This window comes from Sinocyclocheilus rhinocerous, unplaced genomic scaffold, assembly GCF_001515625.1.
Source record: "Sinocyclocheilus rhinocerous isolate Xijiao unplaced genomic scaffold, SAMN03320098_v1.1 scaffold717, whole genome shotgun sequence".
In the NCBI taxonomy this organism is placed as follows: domain Eukaryota; kingdom Metazoa; phylum Chordata; class Actinopteri; order Cypriniformes; family Cyprinidae; genus Sinocyclocheilus; species Sinocyclocheilus rhinocerous.
Genome location: NW_015649226.1, coordinates 753,861 through 773,057, shown reverse-complemented (window position 1 = coordinate 773,057; position 19,197 = coordinate 753,861). Strand labels below are relative to the sequence as shown.

General features: G+C 33.4%; 3 protein-coding genes across 3 annotated transcripts in view; 2 read left to right on the top strand and 1 right to left on the bottom strand.

The window, feature by feature from the left end:
• Nucleotides 1–3,300: 3,300 nt before the first annotated feature.
• LOC107710373 (transmembrane protein 116-like) lies at nt 3,301–10,837 on the bottom strand. The gene is made up of 12 exons (XM_016515125.1): nt 10,634–10,837; nt 10,427–10,470; nt 9,348–9,411; nt 8,321–8,458; nt 6,793–6,900; nt 5,831–5,886; nt 5,559–5,687; nt 5,434–5,479; nt 5,276–5,347; nt 4,892–5,030; nt 4,702–4,772; nt 3,301–3,570 (listed from the first exon to the last, which is right to left on the bottom strand). Exons 1-12 carry the CDS (start codon nt 10,676–10,678, stop codon nt 3,418–3,420), a joined length of 1,065 nt encoding a protein of 354 aa, XP_016370611.1. The 5' UTR covers nt 10,679–10,837; the 3' UTR covers nt 3,301–3,417.
• A 1,096-nt stretch (nt 10,838–11,933) lies between these two features.
• On the top strand, nt 11,934–16,071 carry LOC107710393 (ADP-ribosylation factor 4-like). The gene is made up of 6 exons (XM_016515157.1): nt 11,934–12,164; nt 12,459–12,539; nt 13,507–13,616; nt 13,858–13,929; nt 14,750–14,875; nt 14,960–16,071. Exons 1-6 carry the CDS (start codon nt 12,098–12,100, stop codon nt 15,044–15,046), a joined length of 543 nt encoding a protein of 180 aa, XP_016370643.1. The 5' UTR covers nt 11,934–12,097; the 3' UTR covers nt 15,047–16,071.
• Nucleotides 16,072–17,363: 1,292 nt separating this feature from the next.
• The window catches only part of LOC107710392 (ADP-ribosylation factor 4-like), a 10,592-nt gene continuing 8,758 nt past the window's right edge, over nt 17,364–19,197 (top strand). The window contains exon 1 of the mRNA XM_016515156.1: nt 17,364–17,521. Coding sequence (XP_016370642.1) covers nt 17,455–17,521 — 67 coding nt within the window. The 5' untranslated portion in view covers nt 17,364–17,454. The remainder of the gene's footprint in view (nt 17,522–19,197) is intronic.

Here is a 19,197-nt window from a genome sequence, read left to right as displayed (position 1 = left end):
TTTTAATTGAATTTAATTATAGTGTATATATTGAGTTCTGGAGATAAAACCACTGAAAAATCATCAGAAACTGTTCTTTGTGAAGTAAAAGTTGTCAGATGACTTGTGGATGATTTGATTAGTAGACAGTTTGTATGGAGAGATGGGAGGAAGGACTGTGGATTGTGTTTGTATTCATTTGATTTAGCTTTCTCTTCCCCTTTCTTTGAAGCAATCTAATCTGATGTAGGTTGGATTGTGCTGTGGTGTTTGGTGTTGTGGTTGTGTTTTTAAAGGAGGCAGTGATGCTCACTGAGGTTTATTGAGGAGAGTAAGTCATTTCTAAAGTGTTGTTTATGACATAGCCTCATGGGGATTACCAAGAGCATTGTCACGTGAACACAATTCTGTGAAAATAAATATAATGTTTTAACATAAAAAAAAACTACTTTCGCCATTATTTTTTTCATTGGTCCAACAGTGCTCCCTCATATGGACTTCTGAGTGGAGCGGAAGTCATATAATTCAGTAATATAATATAATATAATATAATATAATACATAGCTGTAAATGTTCACATTTCTTTTATAATTTTACTATTTTATTTCAATGTTTTTCTTGTCGTTCTCAGTACCTCCTTTTTGCCACCCCTTGAATCAGGGTTATTAAAGTAAATTAAAACCAAAACTAAAACCACAACCATTTTTTTTACACTGAAACTTAACTGAAATAAAAAATAAAATAAAATAAAATTACTTGCGTTTATTTAATTTCAGCTAGTTGCCAAAGCAACATTTCTTATTTTCATTTAGTTCAACTTGTACTAAAATAACTAAAACTGAAATAAAAATTATTTTAAATAATTATATAGACAAACTATAATAAAAATGACAAAAAAACACAACAAAATGAATCAACTTTTAACAACAATTACAATAAAAAACAATATTAAAAAACTAATTCAAAATATCTTTTTAAAAACTATAATAGTAGCTCAATGATGCAAAAATAACACTGCCTTGATTGGCCATTCATTTATTTTTATTTTTTAAGGTACACAAAAAATTTATATCATTAACATTTTAATAAAAAAAAAACCCTCTTCTTAATACAGCAACAGGGAACTCAAGGTCATGCTATATTGTGATCTGTATTTGCATGTTTATATAGCATATTCACAATATAGCACATGCCCTAGTAATTTAATCCTTAGTGTTTAATTAAATTTTTTAATTTCATACAAACATGCAGATTGAACATGACTGTTTCTGTCATTTTTATTGTAGTATGAAGTTTTTCACATAAAAACAGCCCTTAGACATTTATTTTTTATTATTGTTATATGTAATGTAAAATGCCAAGTTTTAATAATAAAAGAAACGTACAGTAAATATGTAACCAGAAAACTTGGATATAATAGTAATTTCCTCAAAGATTTTTCTTTCATTCTTCCCAAATGCGCATGAAACCACCCACATAAATGATTTTGTCTGACATCACTGCGCAGCCAAAGGACTTTTTTTATGACCATATTATGACCGTAGACATAACCTTTGTCATAAACCAAACTGTACAGAAATGTCATGCCCTTTTCCCCTCGTCTGGTTCTCTCTAACATATTTCAGATGTTTTGTGCCGTTTTTCCATTTTCGTTGGTTTTGTTCATTTTATTCATGTTTGTGTCATCTTGAGCATTCATGCATGGTTTGTCATGTCACACTTTAGATTGTCACGTGGAGTTTTATTTTAAATTCAGTAAATCTCTTCGTTGGTTTTGTTCATTTTATTCATGTTTGTGTCATCTTGAGCATTCATGCATGGTTTTGTCATGTCACACTTTAGATTGTCACGTGGAGTTTTATTTTAAATTCAGTAAATCTCCAGTTGTTTTCTTCATGCCTCACTGAGCCCTGTGTTACACATGCACATTTTTACTGTTTTTGCTACAGTAGCATATATTGGTCAGAATGACAGGATAGACCGTAAAAATGAACATAAATAAACATACAATGAGACCCTTAATGCATAGATTTATTGTCTTTTGACTGTAAAAACGGCTGTGTTTCTGATCATTAAAAGATGCTTTTGTCCAGTATTTATTACAGGAACAGTCATCTGAAGTTTAATGCTTTATTGAAAGGCATTAGTCTGCTTTTACTGATTCGATAAATCTGCTGCAGTGAATTAATAAATCATAAAGATGCTACAGTTAAAATGCTATGCTTTCCTCATTTGAGCGTATTTCTTTACTAAAATCTAGAAATCAGGTCTATTAACACAGACAAACTCTGTGAAATTAGGTCAGTTTCAGTGTTTGTCAGGAAGTTGCTAAAGGGAAATCCCAGGGCTGATCCCATATAATATACTTTGTTCATACTAGTTTTTGTGATCAAATGATCACTAAAACTGTAATTTGTCATTCTTTTCAACAATATAGATAGCCAAATGCCTCGCTCAAAGGCGTGTTAAAACTGTATTTTGATTGATAAACATTCAGGTTTTATGCATTTAATACTAAGCATGGCTGCCGAATACAAAATAGAATTCTTAAATAGAATTCTATTTAAATCTTTAATTATATAAATATGATCTAAATGAGGGGCTTTGGTTCTGTGAGTACCTTTCCATTCATTCATTAATTTATCCATAGCCACTAAAAAAAGTTAGCCTGCCTGAGGGTGTTTTTATGAAGCAATTTTGATATCACTTTTGATATAAAAAAATTATATAACATTATTATGTAACATACCACATGATCCTGTTTTTTTCCCCACTCGTCACAATTTTATGGCCCTTGTAATACTGCAATAAACACTATAAACATAATGGCTAATCTACCACAACTGAAATATATCTTGATTTTATTAATTATTCTTTCAGTTTTGGATCTGATTGTGTCCAACCTGAAACCAAAGGAACGTTCATGCTGTCGACTCAACATGTGACATGTGACATGATCATCCTGTTCAGTACATATTTGACTGTTCTGTACTGAAGAACTATCACACAGGAAACATTTTACTAGCACGGCTCTGTGGCATACTTTGCTTTGTCATTGTTAGGTAAGAGATGAAGTAGCAAAATTTCAGTCAAGAACTAGAAATACTGGCTAATAGCTATACACAGATATTTATTGAACAAAACTGCAGTTGAACATCTTATCAAATATACAGTTACTATATATCACTCTTGTAAGTAAGGTAAAAGTATGGTTTGAAAATAATCCACTAATAATTTGTCTTTTCGAGACTCCACTATTGTTTTATGCATTTTAAGTATACTACTGTTCTGCAGGCAGCAAAATATATAACATTTCCTATCAACGGTTATCACAAATATATATATATAAAAATAAATAGAAAACATTTAAGCAAACATATTTGTAAAAGAAAGCTCGTATGTTTTTACACACATAACATGTACATGATTTCTGTGATTTCATGATGGCTCATTTAACGATTGGTCAAAGAAGGCTCTGTTAGAGTAGGCCATGAGAGGCAGACGTTCCCCCAGAACGGCATCTCTGAAATTGCGTCGTCTCCATGCGTACACAATACTGTTCAGAAAACCCTGGAGTGACACTGACAGCGCCTGTACAGCAGCGCATGGGAGAAAATATTCCATGATTAAAACGTCTGTGAATAGCATCCGTTTCTATGAATCTCAAACTATCTTATACAAACAGTTCCGTAAACAAGAAGTTTATATTAAGTAACTAACTACTATATATTTTAGACACAATATTGTTTGTTTTTTGCTTTGTAACAAATCAAAAGTCACTCGTACAGTCAGTCCCTTTTTTTCATTTCAGAATAAATCAAATTTTTTTGACATCGGTTAAGTGAATAATTCAATGATTCACTCACAGTCAGTCACATGTTTCATTCCTCAATGAATCAGTGTTTCTTTGAACAAATCGGTTAAGGGAACAATTCAATGAGTCACTCATATAGTCTGTCACTTCTTTTGTTCCTGAATAAGGCAACGTTTTTGCAAGTATCAGTTGAGTGAATGATTCAATAACTCACTCATGCAGACAATGGCGGAATTCAGAACTGCGTACTAGCAAACTACTCTTAATATTTTTTCATTATTAATATCATTATATAGAAAATAGAGTTATTAGTATGTGGTTAGTAATTCAGAAAGTCACTTTTGTTACTGAAAGAAGCATCTGTTTTTAACTAATCAGTTGAGTTAATTATTCAATGACTCACTCATACAGTCAGTCACTTGTTTAGTTCCTGAATGAATCAGCATTTTCGAATGATTGAATAATTCAATGACTCACTCATGCCGCCACTTGTTTCATTTTGGAATGAACCAGTTTTTGAATGAATCAACTGAATGAATGATTCAATGACTCACTCGTACAGTCACTCGATTCATTCCTGAATTAATCAGTGTTTTTAAATGAATCAGTTGACTGAACAATTCAATCACTTACTCATTAAGAAAGTCACTTGTTTCGATCCTTTACCAATCAGCGTTTTTGAACAAATTGGTTGAGTGAACAATTCAATGACTTATACAGAAAGTCACTCATTTAGATCCTGAATGACTCAGCGTTTTTAAACGAATTGGTTGAGTGGACAATTCAGTGACTCAATTAAAAATGCCCACTACTAATGCAAAGATGCATTACTAATGTATAATCTTACATAAATACTGAATCATTTATTACTATTTAACAAATGTTCTGCTTTAGAAAACATGCTTTACCTGTGTGACATAGAGAGGGAAGAGATGTTTTATCCTAGGTTGTGCGAAAGACAGACAGATGAGAAGCAGAGCTGAAAAAATTAAACATATCATTTAGTTCAATAAAATAATTACAGCCTTTTAGATAAATACATATAGACATATTGTATACGTGTAGCATTTGAGAACATGTGTGTGTTATTGTACTGACCTGGTGCCCAGCAGAAAATGATAACAAGGATCATATATCGAGCCGAAGGCCAAATCCCACCTGGATGTTTCTGTATCCTTGTGATCAGGCTTGTGTTCTCATAGCGCCTATAAGAGCTCTCTAACTTACAGTACACCACCTACAGGATGAGAAATGCGTATTACAGGAGATTATTTACATAAAACACCTACAGTGACCAAAAGTATTTGGACACTTAAAAAGTCTAAAATATCAAACCATGTGGCATTTATTTTAAAGACACTAAGCAAAACATGACATGCAGCCCCTATGGATTTTTATGGTAAGTAAGACTGATGAAATATGTGTCAAATGATGTGATTTGTGATTAGTATTATTCATAAACTTGAATACGTGTGCACTCACTGTGCAGACGATGATGACCATCAACACACTGCTCAATGTGAAAATTCGAATGAACTCAGCATGAGCTGCATCCTGTTGGACAAAAGACAGCATGATGGGAACAGCTTCAGAGGTGATTTAGCTGAACTCATTTGATGGTGCCTGTAATAATTTCTTACCACTGTTATGCAAGAGTCATTTGTGAGATGCAGGAAGAGAATGCAGCTGCAAGAGAAATCAGACAAGAATTAAGTAAAATGACACCGAAATGTACGTGCGAATGCTCACAGACACTCTTTCTTACCTGTTGCAGAACCTGGCGGTGGGTCCTCTGCTGACGGTTGTCAGTGTTGGCATCTGTGCTGGCGTTACAGTAGCTTCCATATAATGGACGGTACGAATGTAGATAAAGTATCCAATTATTGGTACAAGCCTAAAGCAATGATATGTAAACATACAGATCATTACATAAACACTGCAATAAAATTACTGCAAAGCATTACTTTATCATATTTACAGTTTTACAGTACATAAATCATTTAAATGCATTTATGAAAGCAAACTGGAACTACTCACCACGCAATAACATAGATCAGACAAAACCTCCTCCTTCTGAGTGATAACTGTGCTAACTGAATGAATGCAAGAAAAATTAGTACAATAGAAGTAGGAAAACAAATATATGCATGTATATAGCATCATATGACCCCTTTAAAATAGAAACTGTTATTTTAAATTGCAATAATATTTCACAAAATAACAGGTTTTTTTTCTGTATTTTTGATCAAATAAATAAAGCCTTGATGAGCACAAGAAACTTCGGTAAAAAATATTAAAAATCTTACTGATCCCAAACTTTTGAACGGTCGTGTATATATATATATATATATATAATGAATCAACTAATTGATAGACTAATCATAAAAATATCTTAATGTCTTAAGCATTTACTGTAAAATTGTTTTGTTAGGTAACTTTAAAATGTGGTATCACCTAAATCAGTGGTTTTTTAGTATCATTGATAGTTTTGTTAATATTTTGAATGAGATTTTTCTATTTTCTATTTTACATAGTTTATATAGTGATTTTTATTTATTTAATTTTACTTTAGTTACTTAAAATTAAACTACAACAAAAATTTGAAATGTTGGAGACTAGCTGAAATAAAATAAGTTTTTTATCATTTTATTTTAAGTAACATGTTTTTTAATGGTTTTAGTTAATGATAATTACACTGATCGAAATTAACAGGTTTTGAGTTAAATATATTATTTAATAAGACTGAACTACTGATTTGAGTGATCTCAAGGGTTCAATCAGGTAGAAACAATTCCAGGGGCATTTCTACGAAATGTACTGAACAGAGATAATTGTATGTGTCTACATAAAGAAAATGCAGGAGGAATGTGGCACAGCCTGACAGGTCTCAGACTCTGCCAAACTGCTACGTCTGCAAACATTCATACCTGCTGTCAAGTTGATTTGATTTATAAAACAGTGACGGAGAGTGAATGTTTATGAGCAGTAACCCTGCTCACCTGGGTTTCAAAGGCTTCCTGCACTGGTTTTTCCCTCCATCCTTGAAACGCATGTGCTGACTCACAGGCATAAATGATGACAAGCAGAAACGAGACGCAGTAGAAGGCCTGAGGAGACACAGAGAGTTAATGCTTAAACTACTGAAGTTAGTCCACAGCAAAGTATTTGGACACACATGACTGACTTTGTTTGATTTAAACAAAAAAATTTTGACATTTCAATTTAAAGGCTTTTGCTGCATTGCTTCAAATTAGTTTTGACAAATATGAAATGTGCATGAATTCCTGTACAATTCTGCCATTTATTTATATATTTAAATATTTTATGTATATTTAATATATATAACAATATACTTTAAATCAATCTTATATACATGTATATTATATATTATTAATATATTATTTATATATTTCAAATGAAATATACACTACCACTCAAATGTTTAGAGTAAGTATGATTTTAAAAAATCTTATTTTTATTCAGCAAAGACGCACTAAATTGATCAGAAGTGACAGTAAATTAATTTATAATGTTACAAAATATTTCTATTTCAAATAAATTCTGTTCATTTAAACTTTCTATTCATCAAAGAGTCCTGGAAAAAAATTTATAATGTTTATGTATCATGGAAATGTATCAAAATATTAAGCATCACTGTTTTCAACATTGATAATAATAAGAGCCATTATTAATAACTAAGCTGCAAATCAGCATATTAGAATAATTTCTGAAGGATCATGTGACACTGATGACTGGAGTAATGATGCTGAAAATCCAGCTTTGTATTACAGGAATAAATTACATGTTAAAAATAGATTAAAATAGAGAACACTTCTTTAAATTGTAATAATATTTCAACAGTTTTTACTGTATTTTTAAACAAATAAATATAGCCTTGGTGAGCATAACAAATACATCTGAGTTAGTCCAAACTTTTGACTAGTAGTGTATATAAAAATGACATTTCATAATATGTGCCCAAACATTTGACCGTGTTTTAAGCAGTATTAATAAACAGTTCCTTTACCGTGGTGACCTCTCAGTGGTTATCCTCCTGTAAATAATACACTCATGTTTTTACTGTACTACTGTGTCAGCTCAGTGTCAAATGAGGGCAGGCATGACTCAGGGCAGTGCATGACTCAGTGTTCTATACAGTATGTGCATGCATGTGGCTCTTCAACTGTTTTATGGTGACACACAATAATGCAGAAAATCTGCAAAGCACTGAATAAACATCTAGTGTGTAACTCTACACCAACATCTCACTGTTACAGAGATGTTCATTTTTTAGCCGCTCAAGGAAGTCGTTGCATAACAAGGCCATTATTCAGCAAATGCATGGTACAGGGCATTATGTCGTACACCCTAGAGATATCGATTTTTGCGCATGTAGTGTGAGTATCCCCAGCAGCGGTTGGAGATGTTAACAATTACTTTCAGACTTTTATTGCAGGTTATCCTAAATCGTGTTGATTAGATAACAGCTATGAATAATTTCATGTTTCAGTGTCAGCGGTTTCTCACCAAAGACAAAGGCAATCCGTAGTTGCACATCTCTTCACTGAACGGCCAAATTTCATGGGGTAAATTAATTATGGCGGTGATCATCAAAACAAGCGATGCCAGGAAATCTGCCAGTGCCAGCTGAAGAAGAGGCTTTGCCTGTAACACAAGAACAATGACAGAGAAACATTAAAACATGAAGAGCATGCTGCATATTTGCAAACGAAAAGACCCCATTCAGTGAGAAGAAATATTTTTTACAAATGTTTTGGAGAACTTTGCAAAGAAGTTATCTAAAGTGTGTGATACTGAAGAAGAGAGCTGTATGCAGTGACATAATCAGATTTAGTTTTCATTCTCAGCCTGTGTCTGAGTGCACTGGCCCACTGTTAGCCAATATTGACCATCACTGTTGACTTTTGCAGCAATAGTGGGGAATGTATGTACTCTAAATGTGCTTCAGCTGGGGAATGTAAAACCATCAAATTCTGCCTCATTGCAGTTGGTTTGTCCACTCAAAAATTCAGATTATCTGCTGGAAATATTCAAGTAGGCATTTTATGTGCCTGTTAAGAGGGATGCATTGTTAAAAAAAATGTACTGGTAATTTTTTGCCAGGACATTATCAAGTATTTTTACGCACATTTCTGTTAACCCTAAAACACAATGCAATGCAGTGCAAAATTCAAAATACAGGCAAAACATCTGTATAAAATAACACATTTCTACATTACGTTTTTTTACAGCGTGGTGGCTTGATCAGATTTGTTCCCCAAGATGGAATTTCACTATTGCATACAGATCAGGGTTATTATTGCTAACCAAAACTGAAACCATCAAAAACCACCCTTTTCCTTAAAATAAAATAAACATTAACTAAAATAAATATAAAAAAGTTTATTTCAGCTAGTAGCTTGATGTCCTAAAAAAACTACAACTAAAAAAAATAAAAATAATTTGAAAGTTTGAGTTTTTTTCTTCTTCCAATTTTAGTAGTTTATATATTTATATAGGGCATTTATTTCTCTTCTCTGTCTGTGTGACTCACCTGTTCATTGAGATGCCTTCTCTTTATGATGGAAACCACAACGACAGAACAACTACCTATCAGACTGCAACAGAAAGAAAAAGTGGTTAAAATAATAAACCTAGATTCCATACAGCTAACACTGAGTGCAGCAATGTGATAAATGTAATGAACAACAACCATGCATGAGACACAAGTTAAGAATTCTACTTTCTCTGTCTCTGTCCTGGTCTCTTACACTGTGAAAAGTGGTAAGCTGCAAAAGCAATCTTAAGGAATTATTTCTGTCTCATCTAACACTTACATTAAACTAATTATTTAGATGTTACATATAGGTCTTTTGACTTAAATAACATCAATTATTTTTGATGTTACCACATTAACCACACTGGTTAAATTTATTATTCATTTATTAAAAACATTGCTGTGGTTGGTCACAAATCTGTATAGAGGTACTGTAAACAAACAAGACATACAATATTGCCATAAACAACATAAAATGCCACAGAAAACACTTTAATTTGCATGATTAAGAACAAAAATAAAGTAACATCTAAACATTAAAACGTTAATGTGATGGTTTGTGCTGAAATGACTCATACTTTAACAATATTAAACATAATTTTAACTGTAAATACAAATTGCATAAATACTGACTCATTGTTTCAGTAAATTATAAAGGTAATTAATATTTTGACTTCGAAAAACATGTCTGTTTTATAATAAATGGTAATATATTGTCTTTTAAATGATAATATCACTGTTTTATGATAGGAAAAATTACAATTATCCCATCAAACGGTAATATTGTAGTATGTTTACATTTCTTTTCAAATTACTAACATTTTAACAGTTCAGCATGACGGACCCTGCAGGAGACAGATTGGGTTGCCCCATGTAAATTCTTAAAATCCTTACTTCACTTTTCATAAGTCACACTGCGAGTCAGGCGAGTTACTGCCTCTCAAATCAAATGCATAACTTCAGCTGCAAATAATGGTTTCTCTTTGTGTGTTGCATTAAAGCAACAGACCGCACGCGCTCATCCTAAAACAATGCTGGATCACATGGCAGTCGAATAAACGTTAAGTATTTCTCACCTTAAACTCAAAGTCGACACGTAGATCCAAGATAAAATAGTAATCTGTGTAAGCAATTAAGACGAAAATAAAGAACATTAATATGTCAGTCATGAAAGTATCTCTATCTGCAGTGCAGTGGCAAATAATGAGATATGCTGTTTTCCCACATTAAATTGTATTCTCGTTGACTTCAGATGAAGAATTAATTGTGAAGTGATTGATTACCTTGTCTTCATCGTCTGATAGGCCTAATCCACCGCTTGAATTCATGATGAAGAGATTTATTCCGTGAATTACATGCCAGCTCGTTGTTGTTTGTTGTGTGTTCTGTCATGAACAGCAGCTGTCTGTCTGACTGACTCCCGCCGTCTCACCTGGACGGTGAACCTCTGGTCACGTGACGTCTGTCGTCTCACCTGTACTGCTGCAGCTGCGCTCCTCTCATTTCTTTCATAGCCGTGTATTTGCGGGTAAAACTGTGTCTTTTACCTTACAGAGCTTGTTCAGGTGTTGTGTGGGTTGTTTCACCTTGGAGATACAACATATAACTCGACCTCCTTAATAACACTTTATAATAAATATTAGCAGATTAACATATATCATTCTTAAATAAACACCTTTAAATGGCTACTTAATGTTTATATAGCCTATATAGCCTGTGTGTGTGTGTGTGTTGTTGAGGTCTTGCAAATACTCGGACCCAAATTTACTGAACTCACTACGGTCACTAAAATTAGTATACAATGCCCTCTACTGGTCAAAAACGAATTTGCAACAGTTTGAGAGAATTAATTTTTGTCCAGTGCAAATACTGCACACATTATTAGGCTATTATTGAACTGAGGGAGAAAATAAAACCGAAATATATTTTGGTATTGCCTAGTTTGCTACAACGTTCAGTCAGTTTCGAAATAATATAAAAATAGTGGGTGAAAGGGACATAACATTATAAAAATAATAATTTAATGGTCAATAGTTTATTTTATTTTATTTTATTTTATTTATTTAACAGGGAAACATGTGTTGTGCCAGAGTTAGCTATAAAGCTAATTTGCATCTGCAGTCCCTGGGCAGGATGTTGTTACAAAATTACAATATTCAGTCACAAACAATAAAATACATAAAACTCATACAATATCACATCAGCTTGATTGTTGTAAAACGAAAACCAACAATAAAAAATAAAATAATAATAATTAATTAATAAAAATAACAATGTAAAATATGTGTTTTTCAGTTGATATAACAACAACAACAACAATATTAGTGAATTAATGAACGAACGAATACGTTACATGGATTTCTGTTATGAATTTAGACGTTGTTTTTTGCTTAATAACAAACAAACAACAAAGATTTAAAAAAAAAAAACAAGATTGTCCAGTACATTCAGATTCGGCGTGAATACGGGCATTCCATTTTACAGAATGAGAATAACTGTCATCAGACAATAAAAAGCAAGTGGGAGTTTCAGAAAATATCGGAAGTTATGAATAATTATGACATCACTGCCCGGCGTGCGATTGCAGCAGGAAGTGACGCCAAGTCTTCCACGGTGGCTCCTCTTCTTACGTGGCAACGCGTCAAACGACCGCGAGACACTTAGCACAAAGAGACAGAATATTCATTAAAATACATTCTCACATTTTCTTTACTGTTTCGCTTATTAGGGTTTTCTTTTAAGTCATCATGGGTCTGACCATCTCATCGCTCTTTGGGAGACTTTTCGGCAAGAAACAGATGAGAATACTGATGGGTGAGTGTTTCAAGCACTTTACACTGTTTCTGATGTACTTCTGTGGTAAATATAAATTTTTCAGACAAAAGGGATCATATTTGAGTGTAAGATGAAATAATTTATAAATTGCCTTTTTATTATTAATTTACACATTGAAATTCAACAATGAATGTGATATTTCTTGGGCAGTGGCTAATGTTAGCTTGCTAGCTTCAGATAGAGCTTGTATGAATAGATAAAATCAGAAATATATCACACGGCTGTAATGAATTTGACAGCTAAATGTCTTTTCTTACATGTTTTATTTTTCAGTGGGTTTGGACGCTGCAGGTAAAACCACAATACTTTACAAGCTAAAGCTGGGAGAAATTGTGACCACTATCCCTACTATAGGTAAGATTACACAATCATTACTGTGATTGTTCTCCATTTTCTACTCCCTCTTTCACAATGTAAAGTGTTCATTTAAAAAGGAGGAGCTCGTTATTAAATCTTAATGTGATTTATGTGAATCTGATTTAGGATTCTCATCATTTTGATGACCAATGTCTTTTATGTCACTGCCAATGCATTTACAACTGAAATAATGTTTTTTTTTTGTGACTATTATTTACAGTTTACATGTACACTGGTCAAACTTTGGAATAATTAGTTTTTTTTTTTTATGATTTAAAAAAAAAAGTCTCTTCTGCCCTCCAAGGCTGCATTTATTTTGCCAAAATTACAGTAAAAACAGTATTGTGAAATATTAAAATTTAAAGTAACTTTTCTATTGTGCTATATATTTTCTTTATATTTTAAAGTGTAATTTATTCCAGTCTTCAGTGTTACATAATCCTTCAAAAAAACGTTTTCAGCATTGATCATTTATTGAAAGTATACACAAAAAAATGAAATTACGGATATTAAATAAACTTATTTTTATTCAAAAAGTATCAAAATAGTTGAAAATACCAAGTATTATATCCGTTAACAGTAGGTATTGGAGCTGACCGAAGGCTGGATGGCTTCTGCTGTTAATTTACCTGTCACTAAGCCCTGCCTTAAAAAACATCACTAACCAATCCTACCTTAGCAACTGTCACTGTCTGCCACATTATCATAACAGACAGTATGGTAAAACTGTATTTCAGGTGCACTTTCACATTGTTTCTTAGTGAACCACAGTAACCGAGGGACCAAAGGGTCAATTAGACACAGTCATCAGCTGATAATCTCTTAACAGCCTAATTGAATTGGACTGGCTGATATATTTGTGTATCACAAATCTCGTTGTTGCCAGTCAAATATATTTTGATGTTATGATGCACCTTGAGTAAAGTGTTCTTTAAAAACTGCATTTTTTTCTGCTCATGGACAGGTTTTAACGTAGAGACTGTAGAATACAAGAACATCTGCTTCACCGTGTGGGATGTCGGCGGTCAGGACAAGATTCGTCCTCTCTGGAGGCACTATTTTCAGAACACACAGGTATGGTCTTTATTTAAAGACGTTTTGCTGGCCAAAGTGCCACTTAGCGGTTTCTGGATGCATTTATTCAAAGCAACTTACATTAGATCAGTTACAGGAACTGTGCTGTTTGAGCATCCTAGTTTAAAATCACCTAAAGTGTAATACATTGGTTGGGTTGTACTGTGATCTTTTATAACTTGGGTGCATTTGTGGTAATTATTAATTTGAAGCATGCTATTTTTTATTCCTTTGCCCTCAGGGTCTGATCTTTGTTGTGGACAGCAATGACCGAGAGAGAGTGGCCGAATCTGCAGAAGAGCTTTCTAAAATGGTAAGAATTGCTCCGTTTTCAGCATTCAATTTAATCTTTGGATATTACATAAAATCTGTATTGCACTCGAAAACCTGTCAGTGACCTGAATTGAGATCACGTTACAAAATGTATTTACATTTACATTTGCATTTGTCCTTGATGGACATTTTCTTACCAAAGCATCTTGAGAAAAGTCCATGTAATATGTTTGTGACGCTTGTGTTACACTTGTGTTATGCTTGTGCTTTTAACCCTCTTATGTTCCAGTCATTTTGACTAGCATCCCGAAAATACTAGTTAATGTTATTGCTTACTGACTTTGCTCACACATGGTGTAACAACTTTCCAAAATCCCCCAAAAAAGAGGGGGGGGATAGGGATTTTTTGTGTTGGGTTTCAAAAGTGACATGCCTACAAAAATGGCTTATTTCTTATTATGCTATATTATTACCAAAAGTCTGGATTCAGTCTTTTTATCAACGTTTTTTCAATTAGCACAGGTTTTGTATTTCTTTCTGAAATTGATCATAGGCCACATTGGTTCTGAGCATATGCACCTCAGTTTTTGAGTGAACATTATCCACAAATAATGCTTTCTCTCTCTCTCTCTCTCTCTCTCTCTCACTCATATATATAATTTTATGTATTTTAGCATTTATATTCTTAATTTTCTTATTCACATAAGAAACATTTTTCATGTTATACTTTTTTATTGCAAAAATACTAGTTGTTTAATGTGCAGTCAGCGGCCCACAGCTCACACTTTTTCCCTACCATTCTTGTTGAGCCCTGTTATTTATATATGTCTTGATTTATTGACCTTTTTCCATTTATACAGTTGCAAGAAGATGAACTGAGGGATGCCGTGCTGCTGGTTTTCGCAAACAAACAGGATCTGCCTAACGCCATGGCTGTCAGTGAACTCACAGACAAACTTGGGCTGCAGAGTCTACGCAGTAGAACGGTACACACACTTACTCAATTGACTCTAACATGCACTTGCTTAAACATCAGCTGCTTTCTGATTGTCCGTTGTCTGTTTCCACAGTGGTATGTTCAAGCGACCTGCGCTACACAAGGCACCGGACTCTATGAAGGACTGGACTGGTTATCAAACGAGCTCTCCAAACACTAGTGTGCCTGCTCATATTGGCGAGATGCGTGTGAACTTTAGAAAGACGGAGTGTGTGGGTTGATAGACTCTGTCTTGAAGAACTTGAGTGAGTGTGTGTGTGTTTGTGTGTGTGTGGAGGAGCTATCAAGTGTTCAGCATCATGTCTAATCTATCTTATCTGTCTTTTTCTATGCTGTATTCCTACTAATGTTCTTTTAATTTTTTTTCGTACAAATCTGATTGTTTTCATGACTAAGATAATGCTTAAATTGCACGTTTACTTGATAACTGTGAGAGCATTATGGCACAACAGAAAGGAAGTTTGGGAGGAATTCCAGGTCGAGGCGTCCCTCTCGTGCAAGTTTGGGGTAGTTGTAGCTTAAGAGCGAGTAAATGCCAGGAAGAAGCCACTGTGCATTGACGCTCACTCCAAGATCCCTGTTGCAATGCTGCCTAACTTGACTAGTGAGTCGCAGGATTCGCCACTCCATGAACATTCCATTTCATGGCAGTTAATTTTATTCCATGGGGTTGTTTTGCAAAGCTACACATTAACTTTTGTTGCAGAAGCCTCCTAAGTCTTGTTTCAGAGACTTTGCCACCAACAGATGCTTTGGAACAAAATGGTACATGAAATATTGACAGCAATATGGAGTCATCCATGATTGATTAGCCCAATGATCTCTGACCGCCTTTGATGTTAAATACCTCCATTGAACAATAAGTAAGTAAATATTTTAGTTGAAAGCATTTGAACAGATCATAGTACCTTGCCTGATTTTTCTGAGGTGGGTTGGACCGGGATGAATGGTTTCTTCAGTCTGCTCCATATTTCTTTTCTCTGTTCATGTCAAACGGATGTATGTATGTATGCTGGCACCTTTAATATCGGCGATTAAGGTGCATTCAGTGAGAATTTTGTATGGGACACTCCAGTACACCAATAAGGTCCTCATTTCCTGAGCAGGATTTTCTGATCTACTCTTGCTCGAACTGTGCCACAAGGTCCACCCCTGTGAGAAAATAAAGATCTGATAAAAACTAAATATGCAATATGCAGGTTTGTTTTTCATTGATATACTCTGGTGACACCTCTTGGAAGGCCTGAGGAGGACATTTTCAGGACATGTTTATTTTTGGGTGAACTATTTCTTTGAACACCATTAGGTTAATCTGTGTTGTAATTGGGTGTCATGTATATGAGAGCTACCACTGAGATGCATGTTTATTAAACATCGAATAATACACCATGCTATTAATTATTAACTTTAATAATACACCATAGACATGACAAATTAATTTCATCTGCTTTTTGTCGTTTCATCTGAAAAATACAGAAATATCTTACTGCAAGTATGCACAGATTAAAAAAAAAAAAATTGTAATCCAAATAAAAGAAAAAAATTCAGTTTAGCCCAGTACTTTTGTAATGTAATGAGTAATGACAGTGATTACCTCACTATGACAGAATAATATGGTTGACTGTTTCATGTTCATGTACATTAATGTGTAAATGGTAAATTAGCTGCTGTTGCCTGGTGTTTTGTAAAAAAAAAAAAGCCCCACTTCGTGTACTGAATATATGAGAAGGACATTGACAGTCCAGTTACCATCCAGTTCTAGTGCCTTATGGATTCCAACATTGATACCCTACTGCATTATTACCATATTCACTATATAAACAATCATATAAAAAACTGCTGATCATAATTATCCAGTAGGAAAGACTTGCATTTCACAAAATTACAAAATAAATGACATTGTCCATTTGTAATAAACATTAGAACATACATTTTGGCACTGGCCTATAGCTCAACCTTTCTAGATCAATGGTACATTTCACAAACTGCTGATATTACACTTCTTGCAAGAGTCAAGAGATGAATGTTATGCTTTATTTAAAAGCATTTATTTATTCTGGCACCACTAGGATATATACTTTACGAAATCATAGCAAAAGAATAATGGCTGTCAAGAAGCCAACTTTTAAAATATTTATAACTCTGAAGCCCAAGAGTTATATCATATCTTTAATCCGTTATTTGTATAGATCACGTTCACCTTCGACTGACAGATTTTCATAATGACAGGCTTTTATTACAACTAAAACATGCAATATTGCAAGCCCATACTGCTAAAGAATATCAATAATAATTGTATTATTATTACCATCATCATAATTATTATTAAGTAATTTTTAACAGTATGTGAACCTGCTTGCTTTATTATGTGCTGTTTTCATCTGTTCTAAAATCTGTAATTATGGAAAAACTCATCGGAAGTGGCGTTTCGTCATTTCTTCCACGGCGGCCGCCGCCGTGACGTGGCATTACGCAAGCGCAGAGCCTGACACCCGACGAACATCACACCGAAAAAACTTTAGACATTAGGATTAATCCCGTAGTTTTAGGTGATTTGTGTCCTTTATCATGGGTCTGACCATCTCATCGATCTTTAGCAGGCTGTTTGGAAAGAAACAGATGAGAATTCTCATGGGTGAGTGTTGAGACTCATGCTAGCTAAGCTAGCGGCGTTAGCCAACTTTCGCAATTCTGTCATTCGCCGGAATATTACAGATAAAATACAAAACTATAACTGCTTCCTGCTTTAATTCAAAGTATGCTTTTCTTTACCATATAGAGATAGAGCTAAGTCAAGTGCGCATTTATTTACCTGCTAAGTTATCTTGCGATAGGATCCCACAAGCTTTGAATAAATGAATTTAGCAGGAGATTACCCACAGACCGTTTAGTTTAATTTATTTTCGAGTGACGTCTATTTTATATTCAAGTATACTGTACTGTCTAATTACTGTAATAACTGTCATGAAACCACCTTGCGTTTATTTTAGTATCGTACTCGTATTGTGTTGTGTGATACAGAAATGTATCAATGAATATATCCAGTGCCCAAGACCTCTTTCACTTGAAAAATGTACTTTTTGGCTTCACTGAATATTTAAAAAAGTATAGAAAATGCTTAAATGCAATTACACTCTTATTTACTTATATTTGACCATATTTCACATTCATAAATGCAAGTGTACTAATAAAAACGTAACCGTGTGGTTTTGTTGACTGGCGTAAGACTGTGCATAGTATTAGAGACTATTTGAGTAAGACTTAAAATAAATTAAACTTAGAATAAAGACTTTAAAAGTTTGTCAGCTTTACAAAGTATATATATTTTTTTTACTTTATTTTTATACCTGACCTTATTCACATTTATTTTATTTATTTATGTTTTTAGTTGTTGTTGGTTTTATTTTTGTATGCATAATTGTATAATCTTCAATATTTTCAGTTGAATTAAAGAGCATGTCTAATATTTATGTTTATATATTAGTGTACTGTCGATTTTAGTATGGTATACTGTGAATTATAGTATTTATTAGTACAGTATAGTACTGTTCTAGTATACTCTGTAGTAGAACTGCACGATTCTGGATAAATTGAGAATCACAATTTTTTGTCTCAGAGATCAAGATTCTCCCACGTTTCTGAACTAAACAAAATAATGTGTCATTTACTAGAGGCTGTGACAAAATATGAATTGCTGCAGTCTATTTAAAAATATTTAATTAATTTGAATGAATTATTAATATATATTTATATATATTTAATCAACCAATTTTTAATATTAAAATGATGAAAAATTGGTTTAAATTAATGATTCAATGATTTACTCATAAATACTTCACTAGAGGCTGTGACAAAATATGAATTGCTGCAGTCTATTTAAAAATATTTAATTAATTTGAATGAATTATTAATATATATTTATATATATTTAATCAACCAATTTTTAATATTAAAAGGATGAAAAATTGGTTTAAATTAATGATTCAATGATTTACTCATAAATACTTCATTGTTTCTTTATTAGATTAATCAGCGTTTTTGAAGCGTTTTAGTTCACCCAAAAATGAAAATTATCCCATGAATTACTCACCCTCAAGTCATCCTAGGTGTATATGACTTGGTTCTTTCAGACGAATCCAGTCGGAGTTATATTAAAAATAGTCTTTGATCTTTCAAGCTGTTTAATGGCACTCAGCGGGTGTTGCATGCATCAGTCCAAAAGCACTTAATAAAAATGGCCCATCCATAAAAAAAAAAGTGTCTCACACGGCTCCGGGGGGTGAACAAAGGCCTCCTGTAGCGAATCGATGC

Coding starts and splice junctions, on each gene's coding strand:
- LOC107710373 (XM_016515125.1), bottom strand. CDS start 10,678: ATGAATTCAAGCGGTGGATTAGGCCTATCAGACGATGAAGACAAG. Junction 5,887..6,792: donor AGGAAGCCTTTGAAACCCAG/GTGAGCAGGGTT, acceptor GCATTCATTCAG/TTAGCACAGTTATCACTCAG. Junction 5,480..5,558: donor ACCGCCAGGTTCTGCAACAG/GTAAGAAAGAGT, acceptor TTTCTCTTGCAG/CTGCATTCTCTTCCTGCATC.
- LOC107710393 (XM_016515157.1), top strand. CDS start 12,098: ATGGGTCTGACCATCTCATCGCTCTTTGGGAGACTTTTCGGCAAGAAA. Junction 12,165..12,458: donor ACAGATGAGAATACTGATGG/GTGAGTGTTTCA, acceptor TTTATTTTTCAG/TGGGTTTGGACGCTGCAGGT. Junction 13,930..14,749: donor CAGAAGAGCTTTCTAAAATG/GTAAGAATTGCT, acceptor CCATTTATACAG/TTGCAAGAAGATGAACTGAG.